Source organism: Equus asinus, unplaced genomic scaffold, assembly GCF_041296235.1.
Source record: "Equus asinus isolate D_3611 breed Donkey unplaced genomic scaffold, EquAss-T2T_v2 contig_538, whole genome shotgun sequence".
NCBI classification, from domain to species: domain Eukaryota; kingdom Metazoa; phylum Chordata; class Mammalia; order Perissodactyla; family Equidae; genus Equus; species Equus asinus.
In genome coordinates this window covers 18,898-37,115 of record NW_027225225.1, presented here as the reverse complement: position 1 = coordinate 37,115, position 18,218 = coordinate 18,898, and the positions used below count along the sequence as shown (strand labels likewise).

Sequence of the window (18,218 nt, the reverse complement as noted above, 5' to 3'; positions counted from 1 at the left end):
GCTAGTGCTGGCCCCAGGGGCCTGTTTCTGATGGACTGCGGCTGTCTGCTTTCCAGGGCAATGTGCTCAACTGTCGGAAATGGAATGAGGTAAGCGGCTGCGGCCTCCCGGTGGGGAGGGTGGGGGTTGGAAATCAGAGACCCCCCCCCGCAGTGGGCAGGACCCCCTCTGGCCCAATCCCCAGGGTGGAACATTTATTTGCCCACTTCGATATACAGAGCTAGGGATCCTATGGCATTGGCGGGTGGGGGAAGGGCTGGCATCAAAGACTCCTTCCTGGAGGAGGAGCTATTTTGGGCCAAGTGTGAGAGCAGGCAAGCTCTGACTGGAATCGCAGGGAGGGAGGGCTCCCAAGTGGGCAAAGGCCCCAGACTGGCCCCTTGCCCCCTTCCTCACCCCCTCCACGAGCCCTGCAGGGTCCCCCACTCAGGCCCTGTGGGCATCCTGTGCTTGCTCTGTCCTAGCAATTCAAACTGATGGACGAGATCGAGCTGCTCCAGGAGGCTGCAAATCTGTACACCGTGCAGCCCGACGAGCACTTTGGGGCCTGGTTCCAGGCCGTGGAGCCCCTGAGCAAGGAGGAGAGGTGAGTCGGTCAGGAGTTGGGGGAGGCAGGGCAGCCTCTCTCTGCTGACCAGCTCCAGAGCCCATGGCCGTTGCTCCATGGTCAGCCCCTGATCTGACTGCATGGCGACCCCTGGGGCCCTTCGACCCCAGCTGCTGGCAGGCTCCAGGACGCACATGTGATGTGTGGCTCCTGAGAGCTCCCAGCTCCGCTCTGTCCCGTAGCTACAGCCTGTCCTGCCAGCTGGAGCCCCGATACCACTGGGTCAGAAAGATTCGACTCTTCTTCAAAGGCAAGAAGAACCGCTCAGTCCAGAGTGAGTGTCCAGACCGGCAGTGGCTGAAACCATGGGCTCAGGAAACATTCAGGCTGAGCGTGGGCCTGGGGAGGCAGACAGCTGGCCCTGGTTCCAGCTCCACTGCTGAGCAGTCCCGTCCTGGGCGATTGCACTCACGTTTCTGGGACTGTTTCCTCCTCTGTGAAGTGGGTGACGCTAAATATCAGCCCCTGTGTCAGGGACAGATGGGGTGCTGTTGGCTGACTGAGCACTGAGCACAGGGCTGGAGCACAGAGCGCAGTGGGGGCCGGGATGCGGTGTGCACTGTGGTTCCAGGGCAGGCCGCTCAGGAAATGCTCTCTTTCTCCAGACACCAGACCCCCAACCAAGGGCCCAGTGGTGGTGGTCGATGACCCTCCTGAGACCAGCTGAGCTACAGCGGGGACACAGCGTTGATACTCAGGGTGCACAGGGCCACCTCCCCTGATTCTGATGAGGAGAACTTTGTGATCCATTTCTTGGGGTCCCCTGTTGGCCACGAGGGAAGGCACCAACCCCTCTTCCCCCTCCCCCCTTTTGCCCAGCACCTATTTCCCTATTTGGCGGGGCCATATTTTGTTGTCAATGGTAAATGCTCCGTTTGAGTATTATATTAAATTGTTGCTTCTTTCTAATCCTGGGAGTGGAGGTGTGAGTCTTTCGCTCGCAGCGCTCATGGAAACCAGATCCAGAAACTCACATTCCTCCTCGAATTTAGAAATCTCCCAGAGTGAGCGGCTCAGTTTATGTGGAGAAGGGAGAAGTGCCAGTCCCCTCCCTGGCTACTGAAGGACGTGCCCAAGTGCCCCTCCCGCCGAGAACAGGATCATTGCAGTGTGGTTCACCCTGTCCAGGAGCAGAGAGGGCCCCTCCGACCTCTTGGGACTAAGCGGTTGGAGGCGTTTTCTCAGGCAGAGCCACAACCACTAAGCTGGGCGTGTCTGTCAAACTAGCACGTGCCTGTCCCTAGCACACGTCCTGCCCAGGACAGTGGCTGCCTTTCGACACTCTGCCGGAAGAGGGAACATTTTCCCGGTTTCTCTTGCACACAGATTAGGACCTTGTTTTCTGATTCAGTCTCCGCAATGGCTTCAGCTCTAAGTGGGGAAAATACCGTCAAAAGCTCAAAACGTGCACATAGGGAGGACGAGGCCAGAGGAAGGTCCTGTGGACATGGACCATGGGCAGGCAGGACTCTTCCTTCTCGGGCCCACTAGGGGCTCCCTGTTCACCTCTGACCTAGACTGGATCCCCCTGGGCTTCTGGTCCCTGACTCCGAATACCATTTCCTGCTTGTTGCCTATCCAAGGGGAAAGCTGTGGGATGCAGCTTTTAGGGCCTCAGCCAGGTCTCCCTCCAGAAACCTAGTGCTCCCAACAATCTGTTCCAGAAAATATAACCAGAGACAACACTTTCCAACTCATCTTATGAGCCCAGCAGTACCCTAAAAGCAAAACTAGAGTTTAAAAGTAGGGAAAACTTGAGAACAGCAAGTCTCAGAAATGAGCAATTACTGTCTTCTACAAATATTAGAAAACTGAAGCCAACAATGTAAAACAATCATACACCAGGACAAAGAGGAAATTTATTCAGGTATGCAAGGTTGTATCAGCATTCCAAAATCAAATCAATGTGCATCAATTCTGTGTTTGTGAGGCTGTATTCCTTTGAAGTCTTTGGAACTGTTGCTGTCTTTCAGACAAGTCTGAGTTTACATCAAAGGTCATCAACTAAAAACAACTACAGTATAAATCTTTTAACAAATGAATTTGAGAGTCATACCCACAAACAGAATATTCTTTATAAAGAGCATTCAAACTAGATCTATTTTTTCTTTTTTAAGATAATGACTAGCTGGCATTATTGTTCAATCAGAAAAATACAACTCTGGGCAAAACTACTATTCCAATTCAAATAGACTTTGCTACTGTTAAAATTCCTATAGTATTTGGTGTTTGTTCTCAATAATCAGATATTATCTTGAATTTATATTCTTTTCAAGTGCCTAGATCTTGTTTCCACAATAAAATGGCATTCCACGGTTCAGAGTATGCTTTATATTATTCTCTTTCCCTTAGCACCAAACACATTGGTTTTTCTCACCTATAGAACAGTTGCCAACAACTTACCCAGAATCTGTTTTCCACAACATGGCACAAACTATCTTGTCAGCTTTCTCTTGAGTTCTCTGGACCCTGCATTTCAGTCAATTAAACTGTTACATGTTCTCCCACGCATTATTTGTTTTCTTTTATTTGCTCAGAATACCTTCCCACCGCATCTCTTCTTTGTAAATGATATCTGTCTATCGCTTGAGGGTCACTCCAAGGAAAGCTTCCTGCAGGTGTACCACCAAACTGGCAGTCGTCTTCCCCTTTGGAATTCTTATATCATTTTGTCACTTGCTCTGTCTTCCTTCTCCCTCTGCTTGTCCCTTCTTGGTCTTCTTTACAGGCTTCTTTTCCTCTGTCCATTCCTCAATGCGCACTGAAATGTTAGACTTCCTCGGCATTCTGCCCTATGCCGTCTTCTCTTCTTGCTCTCCATACATTTCTTAAGCAATGTATTTCACTCCTGTGGCTCTAATGGTGACCAGTATGCTAATGAGCCTGGCCTAGAGAAGCTCTCTTGAGATTCTGACTAGCATATTTAACTATTCATTGGATATCTCTACCTGATTGTCTTTACAAGTATCTTAAGCTCAACATACGCACAACTGAATTCAAGACCTTTCCCCACCAAACCTATTCCTTCTTCAGAGAATTTCCTGTCTTAGAGATTGGAGCCACCATCTACCTAGTTGCTCAAACTAGAAACCGAGGAGTCATTCCTTCTATGGACTACCCCTCCTTGCTGACATCCACTGAGTTACTCGATCATGTTAAATCAGGCTCCTAAATATTTAAAAACTTTGTCCATCTCTCTCCATATAAATTGCCGTTATTTCAGTCCAGGCCATAAGCACCTTTCCCCAAAACACCATAAGGGCCTCCAGTCTTGGTCCTCCCCAGTGGAATTTCCACAATCCAGAGTAATCTTCTAAAATGTAGGGCAATTATGAGAACTTCCTGCTTAATATTCATCAATGGCTTCCCATAGAAGAAAAATGTCCAAATTCCTTAAACATAGCTTACAGAGCCCTCTGTAATAAGGGCTAACCTTGTCCCTGCCTATCTCTTCATTCTTCACTTGACATTCTAAACTTCAGGCATATGAAATTTCAGTTCTTCAAACTTGCCATGCATCACATCTCTGAGACTTTACATTCTGTATGCTGCCTTCTAACCCCACACCCCTGCTTTTTGCTCAGCAAACTCTATGTCAGTGTAAGAAGTCCTTCTTGTGGAAGCTCTCTTCACTTTGCATTCTTTTTTTTTTTTTTTGGGGGGGTGAGGAAGATTGGCCCTGAGCCAATATCTGTTGCCAATCTTCCTCTTTTTGCTTGAAGAAGATTGCCACTGAGCTAACATCTGTGCCAGTCTTCCTGTATTTTGTATCTGGGATGCTGCCACACCATGGTTTGATGAGCAGTGTATAGGTCCATGCCTGGGATCCGAACTTGTGAACCCCAGGCCACCGAAGGGGAGTGTGCAAACTTAAGCATTATGCCACCTGGCCGGCCCCCAGGATGCATCCTTATCATAGCATCTACCCCTTCTCACAGCATCCACCTTACTACTGTAATTGCTTGTTTAACTATTATCATTCTTTTATTTGACAAATATTCACTGAGAGTCCGCTATGTCACTGGTACTGCATTCTCCTCTGCATATAGAATTTAGTCAATTCAGGGTATTGTGTAAGCACATAAGGTATGTGGGAGACGGTCCAAGAAATGTCTCTTAATGACTTGCATTTCCATCTATTTCCCTACCAGTTTAAATTTCATAATCATTTCCGAGTTCTTTGAATTACCTAACACAGTGGATGGTAGATAAATATCTAATCTCATTAACTGTTGGATTTTAAACATATACAAACAATTTTTGCATTGTAAGAGGACTGCACCCAGCCATTACTTTCTACCTAGCAGAGTTTTTCTTTGATATCACTTTGGATATAATGGAGTGTAAACACTTAGGCAAACTTCTGCAGTGAAAAACGTGAGCCTCAGTATCAGAACAGTGTAATAATGCTGCCGCTTACTAGGCTGTGCCCATGGCCAAGAGCCTTAACCCCTCTGAGCCTCAGTTTCCTCATCTGAAAAAGTTAGTTACAAAGTCAAATGAGATATGAGAAAATAAAAGCATAGCACAAAATGTAAAGGGCTATCCAAATGCCATTATTACGATTGTTATTAGAGTGAACACAGATCAGGCCTCCCTGTCACTGGTCATCCCAGCTCTACAGGCAACGAGATTTCCAAATCTCATCCTTCACCTTCCCTTTATCATTTAAGAGGTAGGCTTCTGTACTTTAATAAACACATATTGATGGAAATGGTTAAAAAAAAAACACCCCACAACACCAGGAAAACCAAGCCAAAAAATTTAACAAGTAAATATTAAAGGGACAAGAGAGACAGAAGCACCAGCCTATGAAGTCTAGAATTTGGATATATGGACCAAAAAAAATCAGGCCACAATTACTTTTTTATTTTTATATTAACTAGAAGGGTAAGTGGCACAAAAGAGTAATGATCTGAATCACTTCTCAGTAAAATGGTAACCCACTGAGCTGCAAAGTCAGGAGATTGGGTTCAAGAACTAGTTTAGCTACGAACCTAACCAGTAATCCCCAGGCAGTCTACCCACCCCACACTCTGGTCTTTCAGCTCCTGATCTCCTTGGCTCCTATCATCTTTTTTTCCACCCTATCTCAGCCACACACTCAGAAGGCCACAAATATCAAATGGCCACTCCATCGAGCCCAGCGATGCTACCATGCTCCTCTAGTATTACTATATACTGAATGTTTGTGTCTTCTCAAAATCCTTAGGCTGAAATCCTAACCCCCAACGTGATGGTGTTAGAAGGTGGGGCCTTTGGGAGGTGATTATGTGATGAGGGCAGAGCCCTCACGAATGGGATTAAGGCTCTTATTAAAAGAGACCCTGAGAGCTCCCTTGCCCCTTTTGGCCATCCATGGACCAGGAATTGGGCCCTCAGCAGACAGCAAATAGGCTGGCACCTTGATCTTGGACTTCCTAGCCTTTAGAACTGTGAGAAATAAATTTCTGTTGTTTAGGGGCCAGCCCCAGGGTTGAGTGGTTCGGTTCGTGTGCTCCACTTCAGTGGCCTGGGGTTTGCCAGTTTGGATCCGGGGTGTGGACCTATGATCAGGCCGTGCTGTGGCAGCATCCCACATAGAAGAACTAGAATGACCTACGACTAGCATATACAACTATGTCCTGGGGCTGTGGGGAGGAAAAAAGATAAAAGGAGGAAGACTGGCAACAGATGTTAGCTCAGGACCAATCTTCCTCACCAAAAAAATATACTTAGAGAAAAAAAAATTCTTAAATTTCTGTTGTTTTATAAGCCTATGGTATTTTTATAACAGCGTCCCAGACTAAGACAAGTATGATTGCCTTCTGTCCTCCCAATGATTATTTTCTACTTTCCCTTTGCCCCTTAAACTGCCTACCCAAACATCCCTAGTCTCCTCTTACTGATCATGCTCATAATTCATTGAGAAAAAGTGAATCAATATCAGGCAGAAACTCTCTCACCTTCTAATCACTGAATCTACCCATCCACCTGCATCTCTACTTATACTCATTACCTTTCTTCCTATTACTGTAAATTTTATGTTCATATTTCTAAGCCAATACTTCATACAAGTTCTTTGGATCCTATTCCTTCTTGTTTCCTCAAAGACTTTACTCCTCTAATATACACATTCTCTGTTATACTATAATTTTTCCCCCTCTCTACTGGATCGTTCCCATCAGCCTTTTTATCCCCATCTTTAAGACCCTAATTTGACCCCACATATTCCTCTGTTACCTCCGTTTCTCAACTCTTCATAGTAAAGTATCTTGAGAAGTCTGTGCTATGTCCATTTCTTCACGTCACGTTTCGTCTTCATTGTGCTTGTCAGAGCACATCACCATATGTTGCCAAAATCCAATGGTCAGATCTCTTTATTTACGTGACTCTTCAGCATGTTTCAATACCATTGGCCATGCTTTGTTGTCTTGGCTTTTAAGTCATCATACTCTTCAGGTTTTCTTCACCAGATACTCCTTCTCCATCTCCTTTGGTTGCTTCTTTTCCTCGGCGTTACCTCTGATCATTGGAATACTCTACAAACACACTTTCTCTAGGTAGTTTTTCCTACATGCTGATGACTCTCAACTTTTATCTTTCGTCCCTTACACAGAACTCGACTCCCAAATTACTTTAGATTTCTAATAAGCACATCAAACTTAAGGTGAGCAAAACAAGAATATACCCCCCCACACACACACACACACACACTATTTCTTCCCTAGTCTTTTCCATTTGGTAAAGGGCACAACCATCCACTCAAGCTCAAGATGAAAATCAGGAGCTCCCCTTTTTTTTCTCACCTCTATATTTAAAACATCATCAAGTCTGTAGGCTCTGCCTCCAAATCTATCTCACAGCCATCTACTTCCTACCACTTTAGCCCAAGCTACTGTCCTTCCTTCCCTCCTGGATTACTGCAAGTGTCTTCTGCTACTAATCTGCTCCCCATCCCTATGACCCATTCACATGACAGGTGGAACAAACCTTTTCATAAAGTAATCAGATTACTCCCTTCCGAAACACTCTGTACTAGTTTCTCATCACACTTTACATACATTCCAAATGTATACCATGGGTATATTGCCATGGCTGATTCAGAGCACTACCTGATTTCGCCCCTCCCTATCTCTTCATGCTTATCCTGTACCGCTGTCTCTACATTCCAGCTACAGCGGTCTTTATGATGTTCCTTGAAAGAGTCAAGCTCTTTCATACCTTACGGCTTTTGCAATTGAAGTTCCCTTTACCTGAAATCCTCTGGCCCCAAATATTTCTGTGGCTGGCTTTTTTTAAAGATTTTTTAATTTTTTCCTTTTTCTCCCCAAAGCCCCCCGGTACATAGTTGTGTATTCTTCGTTGTGGGTTCTTCTAGTTGTGGCATGTGGGACGCTGCCTCAGCGTGGTCTGATGAGCAGTGCCATGTCCACGCCCAGGATTCGAACTAACGAAACACTGGGCCGCCTGCTGCGGAGTGCGCGAACTTAACCACTCGGCCACGGGGCCAGCCCCTGTGGCTGGCTTTTTTATATCACTGAGGCCAGCACAAATGTCAGCTCCTCAGAGAGGCCTTCCCTAACCAATCAATCTAAAGTAACCCCTCCCCTAGTCTTTCTCACTTCACACGGTTTTACTTCTTCACTGCACTCACCATTATCAACACTTCCTTGTTCATATATTACCTGTTTATTTTCTATCTTTGTTCACCAGAATTTAACCTCCATGAGAACAGGAATCTTACCAGTCTTCCTTACCGTTGTATTCACAACGCTTGGCAAAGCAGTAGATTCCTTAAAAAGATGTGACATATGCCCATCTCTGAGCAAGTCACTCAACTTCTCTGACTCATATTTGTGGGGCTACTATTGCTAGACTTAGCTCTGGGTGTCGGGATTACAAAGGTGAATAAGGCATGGCTCCTTGAGAATCTTATCCATTTATCTCTTCAACAAATATATACTGAATGCATATTTTACTATGTTCCAGGTCCTGTTCAATGTCATTATGTAGTTCCCTCTTCAGTAAAATGGAGTTTTGTTAACTAACTCTATCTCACAGAGTGTATAAACAGGATGAGTATGAAAATTATGCACAAAAAGAGGACTGCTATCAAAATGTTACCTTATATATTACTATCCCTGCACCTGCCTCTTTCTTTTTGTCTGGTAATGGGCAGGAGCTTATGACAAGAGAGAATCAACTGACAGAAACACAAGTATAAATTCTGGTACTCATAGAAAGTAACAAATATGAATAGCATTTCATAGGTTTTCATAATGTGCCAAACGACTAAGACGTTTGGCGCATTAATGTTTTAGATGTGATAGTAATCTGTTAATTTTCTGCATTTGTATTGCACAAATAACAGTTCTATTTACCTCCCTGCGAAAAACCAGGGAGTAGGGTGTGGCCTCCCTCAGTGCCACCGGGCCAATCGCCCTCTCCATCACTGCGTCTGATCTGTCACAGACTACAGGGCACACTTGGAGGGCGTCAGGGGCCTGGCGTGGGCCTGCAGAGCTCTTGGGCGGCCTCCTAAATGATGCGCCTGACACACGGTGCATGTGCAACAGCTGTCCCATCCTCTAAACGCACTGAGCTACAGCGCGGTCCACTGTGAGAAAGCCAACACCGGGAGCGGGGCAGGGTGAAGGAGCACGGAGGAGCGCTCTCCCTGCATCAGCAGCCAATCCTGGGCCACGTCTCCAGTCACAGGCGCGCGTGAAGGCTCCTGTGCAGGTATTCACTATTTGTACAACAGGCTGCGCTGAATAAAATGGATTGTGCGGTCTGGACTGACAGACCCGCTTTTTTCTTACTTGTGAGTACCTGTAAGACGAGAGAGAGGAGGCAGCGAACAGGAGCAGCGATGCGAGGGACGCGAGGGCGTGAAGGACCGAGTCGGGGGAGAGGAGGGGTCCGCGGCTGTGCCCCGCGTCGTGGGGAGAAGACGGGCGCTCCCTCGAATGGGGGGGGAGCGGCGTTCCCGCGGCCGCCGGAAGGGACCAGCGCGGGGGACGAGGCGCTGGTGCCCCGGGGCCTGGAAAGGGGCAGTGTCGAGAAAAATGGACCCTACCTACAATTCCTTTAGCATCCCCCGCCGCCCCAGGAGCGGCCCTGGCACCCAGCAACCGCCGCGGAGACCGCGCGCCGCTCTGGCAGAAGCCGCCAGGAGCGGACCTCTGCGAGGGTCACGGGGCCAGGCTGAAGGCCGCGGGCGCGGCGGGGGCGGCGGGGCGGGGCGGGGCGGGTGGCGGCGGCGGGGCGGGGGCGGGGCCTGAGCGGGCGGGCCGGCCTGCGGGGCAGGGGGCAGGGGGCAGGGGTCGGGGGTCGGGGGTCGGGGGCGGGGCCTGAGGGTGCAGGCCGGTGGGGGCGGGGCGGGGCTGGCGGCGGCGGCGCCTTCCAGTGGCTTGGCGGCCACCTCGGCCTGCGGAGGCGTGGGTTCCAGGATCACCTGGGACCGCCTGATGTGTTTTCAGTCTTTTCTGACTATTGACCTACTGGGTTATACAAGTCCAGGGACAGAGTTGACGTCACAGAGCCCGTTAGCCAAAAAACAGCGCCAGGGGCTGCACGTGCCAGAAGTAATTTATCAAAACTCAGATCGTATTTCCCCTTAAATCAGCTTAAGTATAGTGCAATCGTAAAAGGGCATAGTCTGTGGGGTCATGACCGTCAGGGTTCAAAGTTCAGCGCTGCCACTTTTTAGCTATGGGACCACCGGCAATTACATGATCTCTTTGAGCTTCGGTTTTCTCACTGTAAAGGATGTGGTGGTGAGAATAAATGAATTGATACCTGGCAAGTGTCTGGAATAGGGCTTGGTACAAAGTAAACACAATATCCTGTTATCAGTATAGAACCTTTGGCTTTTCCCCCTCACAAAATAACCTTCATAGGAAACAAATGAAAGCAGAACTGCTCTGGTTGAAGGTGGGCCCAGAAGCCTTGATTTCTCAATCCCAAAGGTTGTCTATAAGGTTCCTCTAATGGAATCTCCAAGCTTCCTAAAATATAGACAAAAACAACTATTATGGGAGAATATCCAAACTTCTTAGAAGGACAAACTGCTCTTTTGTATCTAATTTTTCTTGTGATAATCCGAACTTTTCCTCCTGCAGACAGTACTCCTTTTTGCCTCTGTGTTTTTTCTAGTTTGTCTATCGGCAGTGTTCTCTTTCTCCTTTTCCTATTTATCACTTAAGATCTGATTCAGATTACAACTCTTTCTTGGGTGACAATGAGAAATTCTCTTTTCATTGTAACCCCCTCCCACCTTCAGCATGGTGTAGACATCTCAGCAAAGATGGAAAGTTATTTTCCTCCTTGTTTTAGAAGAGTAGACAAAGTCTTTTGTGCTTATAGGGTTAAACGCTTTGTTCTCATGGTAGGGAAAGGGAAAGCAGGTAGATCCCCAAGGATACTGGGAGGAAGGACCTTTGAGAGAAGTCCGATGACCTCCAGGGCACGGCTCTGTGCCTCAGATGCAGTGGACTGCTGGAGGTGAAGTGCTTCCGGGTCCATCTAAAGAAGTGAAGGGCACATCAACAAATGGCGTTTTGGAATTCTCACCAGGTCAGAGGGCTCAGGCCAGATTTGAGTTAGTCAACTAACACTTGTGATGTTACTTGCTCCCAAAATGGCATGAAGCAATTCCCACCTGCTACGGAGAACTACAGAAATTATTCATATAGAAATACGTTCAGAAATGTTTAAAAAATAATGTCCTTCATTTATTTAAGGACAATGTGATGAACATCTAATAATGGATTAAACAACATCTAAAGAAACATCTGATATTTTTTCTCGTAAAAAATTAACAGCAACTTAAAAATAATTAAATTGTTTATATTAACATCAATGCCACTGAAAGCAAAAAACTTCTGAGGAACAAGGAGAACCTTATTCATGACAGCAGTTTTCAATAAATTTAATATGATGAAAATAGTTTTTTTTTTTAAAGATTGGCACCTGAGCTAACAACTGTTGCCGATCTTTTTTTTTTTTTTCCCCTGCTTTATCTCCCCAAATCCCCCCTGGTACATAGGTGTATATCTTAGTTGCAGGTCCTTCTAGTTGTGGAGTTTGAGACGCCGCCTCAATGTGGCCTGACGAGCAGTGCCATGTCTGCGCCCAGGATCCAAACCAGCGAAACCCTGGGCCACCGCAGCAGAGCACGCAAACTTAACCACTCAGCCACGGGGCCGGCCCCAAAAATAGTTTTTAAAATATCTTCTATATAAATGGTTCTGTACTTCTGAAAGCACTTCAATAAAAATAGAAATTTGGCTAATGATATATTTGGTATGAATTAAGTGCCAATCTTCTCTTCCAGTCTTACCTCTCACTAATTCTATCAACCTTAAGTGTCAATCATTTACTATATCCTAAGCTTTACTGTTTTTAAACTTTGCTAATATACTGGCCCTCCACCTACTTAATCCTTTCTTCACCTTACTCCCTAATATTAACCCACCAATGCAAACCATAGCCACCCTTGAAGGTCCAATTCAAGTGTCATCTCCTTTAAGAAGTTCCCCTCACTCAGACTCTGAATCCTTCCTTTGGATTACAGCTATTTGTACATATTTTATTTTCTTGTAAGGTTCTTGGAGGCAAGTATCATGTCTCATTCATATTTGTATTCCCCACAGGGTCAATCTCCCAACTAGAATACAAGTTCCACCAAACAGAGCCCTTGACTATCATGTTCATCACTGTATTCCCCAGCAACCATAATGCCTGGCACATAGTAGGCATGTTATGAGAATATTTCGAGTGAGTGAATGAATGGATTTTAAAACATAAGCTCCATGAAGGCAGGGATTTGTCTGTTTTATTCATTGCAAAGTGAATATTTGAATATTACCAGGTGAATAAATGATTTTTTTGGAAAGCTTAGCATTCATTATAGACAACAAAAATTCTTCAATCTATATATCTTCACGGAACTCAAATATAAAGTATTTATGTTACCTTTCACCCAACTAATTCAGTGGATGATATATCTTTCTGAAAATAAGACACCTCCCAAAACTGTAAGAGCAAAATTTAAAAGAATCATAAAATGGGTGTTTACATTAAGAGTAGTTTCAGTTTTCTTCTTTGCACTTTTCTGTGTTCTAAATTTTCTGCAATGGAAATATATTATTTTGTAATCAGAAAAAATAATATTATTTTTAAAGAATGTAATGGATGAGATCATTTGCAAATCTATGGCTGAGGAAATTTTGAGGACACTCAAATCTCATCAGGGTTATTTGGAGTTAATACTTAAAGAGCTGAAACTTAGTCTGCTTAAAAAAAAAAAGAGCTTCTCAGAGGGAAGATGGATGACACCAGCCCTAGGAGAAAAGGGCACTGAAGAACAAGAATTTATTCTGTTTATCTAGCACCATCCTTGGAACTCTGACACCCCTGCTGTGGACTGAATTGTGTCGCAGCAAATTCTAACCTCCAGTGTGATGGTATTTAGAGGTAGGGCCTTTGGGAGGTGACTAGGTTTAGACGAGTCTTGAGGGTGGGGCTCTCATGATGGGATTAGTGTCTTATAAGAAGAGACCAGAGAGGCTGCACACTCTGCCCCAAACCCCTCTATTTCCCCACCATGTGAGGACACAGGGAGAGGAGGCTATCGGCAAGCCAGGAAGAGAGCCCTCATCAGAGCTTAATCGTGCTGGCACCCTCCTGTTGGACTTCAAGTGTCTAGAACTGTGAGAAAGTCAACGTCTGCTGTTTAAGCCCCTCCGTCTATGGTGTTTTGCTGTAGTAGCCCGCGCTGACTGAGACAGATGAAGCAGTCTAAGATCTGAACTCTTAAGTGGCAAGGAGTTTTCTGATACTGGAAGAGGATCTCCTGATTTGGTCAACAAACATTTATTAAATGCCTACTGTGTTCCATGCCCTGTGCAAAGTGCTGAGGATTCAAAGATGACCAAGGCAAGGCTCCCACCCCTAAGGGGCTGATTTAATAGGAGACAAACCTGTAAAAAAAAAAAAAAACTGAAAAAAGGTTCTAAGTCCTCTGACAGAAGTGTGTGTAGGGTACATACAGCCTTCTTTCAGGCACCCAGAGGTTAAAGTAACCCTTTCTATCTGTGGTTGGGGTGGAGTAAATTAGCTTGGTGGGAGTCAACACTCTGTATCAAGTTAACTCTGAGTTCACCAACCAAGTCAAGAGCTGTGACTTAGGATGTGGTGATGAACCTGAGACTTCACACGGTGAGCCCTGCAGAGGCCAGTACTGGACAGAGTCACAGAGATTTAGACAGTGGCCATCCACCGAGGAGAGGGAGGAAAGAGCTTGCTGCCTGCTGTGCAAAATGGAACACGCTATCGGCAGGGGCTTAGTGGGCTCTTCAACTATTTCTTCACACTGAAGTTCCATTTCTGATACTTCTTTGGGGACTTGGATATTTATAATAACATTCTCATTTACTTATACTAACTGTACTTTGTATAAGTTAGTAAGTATTCAAAGCCTGGTACTTAAACTACTGGTGAAGGTGGGAACGAGCGCTAACTGCTGCGCCCTTCGGTCTCACGTGCCCTTTGCTGTCCAGGTCCTCATCGTCCCCCATGTCCCAGCCGAGGCCACCCCCTGGATTAGCTGGGGGCTCCTGCTGCGAGCTCCCTAGCACTCCTGTACTTCTTGCCTCACAGCACTTATCACACCATTCTTCAATCTCTTGTTTAATTGTCTCTCTCTTCTATCAGACTGTCAGATCCTTAAGGACACGAACAATATTAGTCTTAATAATGTGCCTGGGTCACCAAAGCCCTTTAGTAAGTATTTGTTGAATGGATCTAGTTTCAGAGTCTGTGAAAGTGGAGGACCAGACGAGCATTCGGTTTATGGTACCACCAAGGGGCACCTAACCAACGAAGTGCAGTTTGAAACATCTGTCTGAACTTCGGCATGAATTAACCCAGTCCAAACTGACAGCACAAACACTAAGGGAATATATTACCATGGAGTAACCAGTGTCAGGCTGACATAAAAATTAAGCCTGTTAAGGCTTCATATTGTGTTAGCTTAATAAGAATTAAGCTAGTTTTGGACAGGGGTGAAAGTCATGGTGGCAGTGGCTGGAATGGTAGTCTAATGACGAGAGGAGTGGACAGGCTATATGCAGATCAGCTTGGTGGGATCAGAAGATTCTAATTCATTCATTTAATACGTATTTAATATCTCCTTCAAGATTAGCTTCAACTTCAAATTCTAGATTAAAGAGTTTAGATGGGAAGTGATAAGTAATAAACGCTTCAGGTATACAGCATGATAAAAGGTGTAAACTGTATTTAAACATGATTATTCTAGCAACTAGGCAGGAGTTGACCTAGACTAAAGAGAAACTTACGGGTGATACACAAAAGCCAAGATGGTCTGTTGAATAAGTGGGATAAAATATGACCTATGCAGATAAGCCTTTCTTCTAATATCATCTCTGTTGTCATGTCACAACGTCTGAAATTCCTGCCACAGAAGTCAGTTTTTTGGTCAAAGGTACTATCTTTAGAAAGCCCTTGTTAACATGCAAGAACATGCTACTAAGTGATGGTAACACCCAATACAATGGTACCTCTGACTCCCAAATCTGATCTTTCCATCTTCATAGGAATGTGAATGTTTATTGACAGACACTTCTCAGCTTCCTCATAGCTGGGTGTGGTTATCACCAATAGAAGGTAAGAGAAGAGATGTGTCTAACTTCCTCACAACTTTCTTAAAAATAAATTGCTTGCCTTGGACTTTCTTTTTTCCTTCTTCCTGAAGGCTAGAAAGGAGACATGGGAGAGATCTACTTCCAACCTGTGTCCTAAGCTAGGGCGTGGCGGAACATCAAGACAGAAGGACACAAATCGGGGCTGGCCTGGTGACGCAGCGGTTAAGTTCGCACATTCCACTTTGGCGGCCCCAGGGTTCGCTGGTTCGGATCCTGGGTGCGGACATGGCACCACTTGGCAAGCCATGCTGTGGCAGGCGTCCCACATATAAAGTAGAGGAAGATGGGCACAGATGTTAGCTCAGGGCCAGCCTTCCTCAGCAAAAAGAGTAGGATTGGCAGCAGATGTTAGCTAATCTTCCTCCGAAAAAAAAAAGGACACAAATCTCAGTAGACCTCATGAGCAGAGTAACCCTGTCAGCATCGACCAGGCAGCCAGTTTCATGAGAGGTAAATAAATTTCCATTTTCTTTTAAGTACTGTATTTCTTGTTTCTTCATTATAGCAGCTTAACTTACCCTGATTAATATGATATTCTTGAGAGTGGCATAGATTTGAAAATTGGCTCTCTGTCACCTAGAGAACAGGAAGAGCCTGAAGACGTGGGTCACAAGAAACAACTAAGAAAGGGCTAGACCAGGGCACGTCTTAGCGGGAGGCAAACTCAGAGGGGCCACTGAAGTGGGGGACTCTGTGGAGCCAGGCAGGAAGTTGAATGAGGGCTTTTGTCATCCAAATAGGTGCAAGAGGAAGAGCCAATGAAGATACTTTGTGTACATAAAAATTTTGGTGGGGCCAATCAGTTACAATACTTCACAGAAAGGTAGTAAGAGGGGCAGAAATGGAGAAGAGGCAGATTAACAGGGAAAGCGAGGGGAGAAACTGATGAGAGATTACAATGTATTTAAAAAGAAAAGAGGATCCAAAAACAACTCAAGGCATGAGAGGCTAGGTGGCCACGCATCATAAAACTGTGGCGGCAACAGTCACTCAGAGCGAGCTGTTGGCCAGCAGAACGCCACACCGAACTCGGTCTTTCCCCTGTTAATCTGATATCGTGGTAGTACATTAAAGAGTATTTCTCCCCACACAGATTAAGATAATGATGGAGTGTTTGAAGCAAAAAGAAGAAGATAGAGAAATCAGGCTAGAAATGTAGAACATTACCACCTACATGGAAAGGGTAATGGCTGAAAATGCTGTTTAAAGAAATAACCACACTTTAAGTTCTGTTACATTTTAAGCTTAAATATTATATATTTCAATATCTATCTTGATAAAAGCAGCCTCTGGTACAGCTTTCTAATCATATATTTAGCATTCTCTCTTTTCACCTCTAAACTTCTTCAGAGGGCTCTCCTCGAACTTCTCCATCATTATTTTGATGTGCAGCTTTCTGGAGAAGCCTGGGGCCCAGCAAACCAATGAGGAGACTTCCAATTGGGGCTGTGATGAGGATGGACAAAAATGCCACTGTCAACACATCCATTCCATATTCTTCTAATTGTTTCTCTCCATGTGACCTTGCTGTGTCCAAGGCCACGGATCCTATTGCAGCCTGTAAAAGTTTAATGGTAAAGTTGGACACAGGCATATAAGACAGGCACATAGAAAAAAGGTGAATTATTTTATCATTTGCAAAAACAAACTGCTTGTTCTTTTGTTCAACTAAGAAAGTTCTTTCTTTCAAAGTGTACTGCAATTGGTTTTGGTATTCTGAAAATTCTCCTGCCCTGGCATGGGGAAGGGATGGTGATTCATATGTACTTAGTTGCAGAAGGCAGGGTTACAAAAATATCAGGCAAATATATTTCAAAACACAAGGTAAATACAGCCTCATGATATAATTGACTATAAGACGATTCTGTATACTAAATTCCTTATGAGTAAAGAAAGTCACTGGTCATCTCACTCTTTTATCTTCAGGAATCTGGAATTAAAAAAGAACAAGATGAAAAAGTGCAGTGAGCCCTGTGGCCGAGTGGTTAAGTTTGCATATTCCACTTCAGCGGCTGAGAGTTTTGCTAGTTTGGGGGTGGACATGGTACCGCTCATCAGGCCATGCTGAGGCGGCGTCCCACATAGCGCAACCAGAGGCACTCACAACTAGAATGTACAACTGTGTACTGAGGGGCTTTGGGGAGAAGAAGAAGAAGAAAAAAGAAGATTGGCAGCAGATGTTAGCTCAGATACCAATCTTTTAAAAAAAGTGTAGTGATACTTACTGGAAGATGGCAAAGTTTTAAATGAAAAAACATAAGAATATGTATTGCTATAGAGCTAAACTAATTGTTAAACATAAAGAAACCTGAAAGTGGTAGGCACTGTCAAAACTTGAAGGTAATCTTATTAGGTATTTGGTGAACTCTTTGCCTTAGGTCTTGGTGAAATGTTTTATTTAAAATTTGTCTACTGGGAAGTATTATGAAAACCTTCATTTTCTTTTAGAGGCAAAATGCCATATTAGTGCACTTGGGAAAATAATATATTAATCAATCTGGTTATTCCCTTATTCCACAAAACACAACAATGTTGTCCTCTAGGACAATGAATCAGAAGAGAGAATGCTGGTGTGGATGAGACACAATGGCAGAGACTACTAATTGCCCACAAATATCTGAATGCCCCTTTTCCCTTCTAAACTAGAACTCCTGAGTGTTAGCTGGTCACATTGCTGTCCAAACCAAGACTTTTTTTCATCCTTCTTTGCAACTAGATGAAGCTATATATCTAAGTTCTGGCCACTGAGAGGTGAGCAGAAGTGATAAATGCTACTTTTGGATTGTTCCCTGAAGAGAAATGGACACTTGCACATCATTCTTTTTCCCCTTCCCCCTGATGAGAAATGGTGAACTGATGGAAGGCACATGCTGAGGACAGTGTCACCCTGCCAGCTCTGG

The 18,218-nt window shown here is 44.9% G+C and overlaps 2 protein-coding genes across 2 annotated transcripts in view; one reads left to right on the top strand and one right to left on the bottom strand.

Moving 5' to 3' along the window:
- Positions 1-6: 6 nt before the first annotated feature.
- On the top strand, positions 7-16,878 carry LOC106836973 (ral guanine nucleotide dissociation stimulator-like). Its single transcript, XM_070503648.1, has 4 exons — positions 7-89; positions 465-586; positions 790-881; positions 1,213-16,878. The coding sequence occupies exons 2-4, from the start codon at positions 477-479 to the stop codon at positions 1,272-1,274; spliced, it is 264 nt and encodes an 87-aa protein (XP_070359749.1). The 5' UTR covers positions 7-89; positions 465-476; the 3' UTR covers positions 1,275-16,878.
- Positions 16,546-18,218, bottom strand: part of LOC139044041 (sodium/hydrogen exchanger 9B2-like) — a 17,829-nt gene continuing 16,156 nt past the window's right edge. The window contains exon 4 of the mRNA XM_070503647.1: positions 16,546-16,876. Within this exon, the coding sequence (XP_070359748.1) occupies positions 16,655-16,876 (222 nt within the window). The 3' untranslated portion in view covers positions 16,546-16,654. The remainder of the gene's footprint in view (positions 16,877-18,218) is intronic.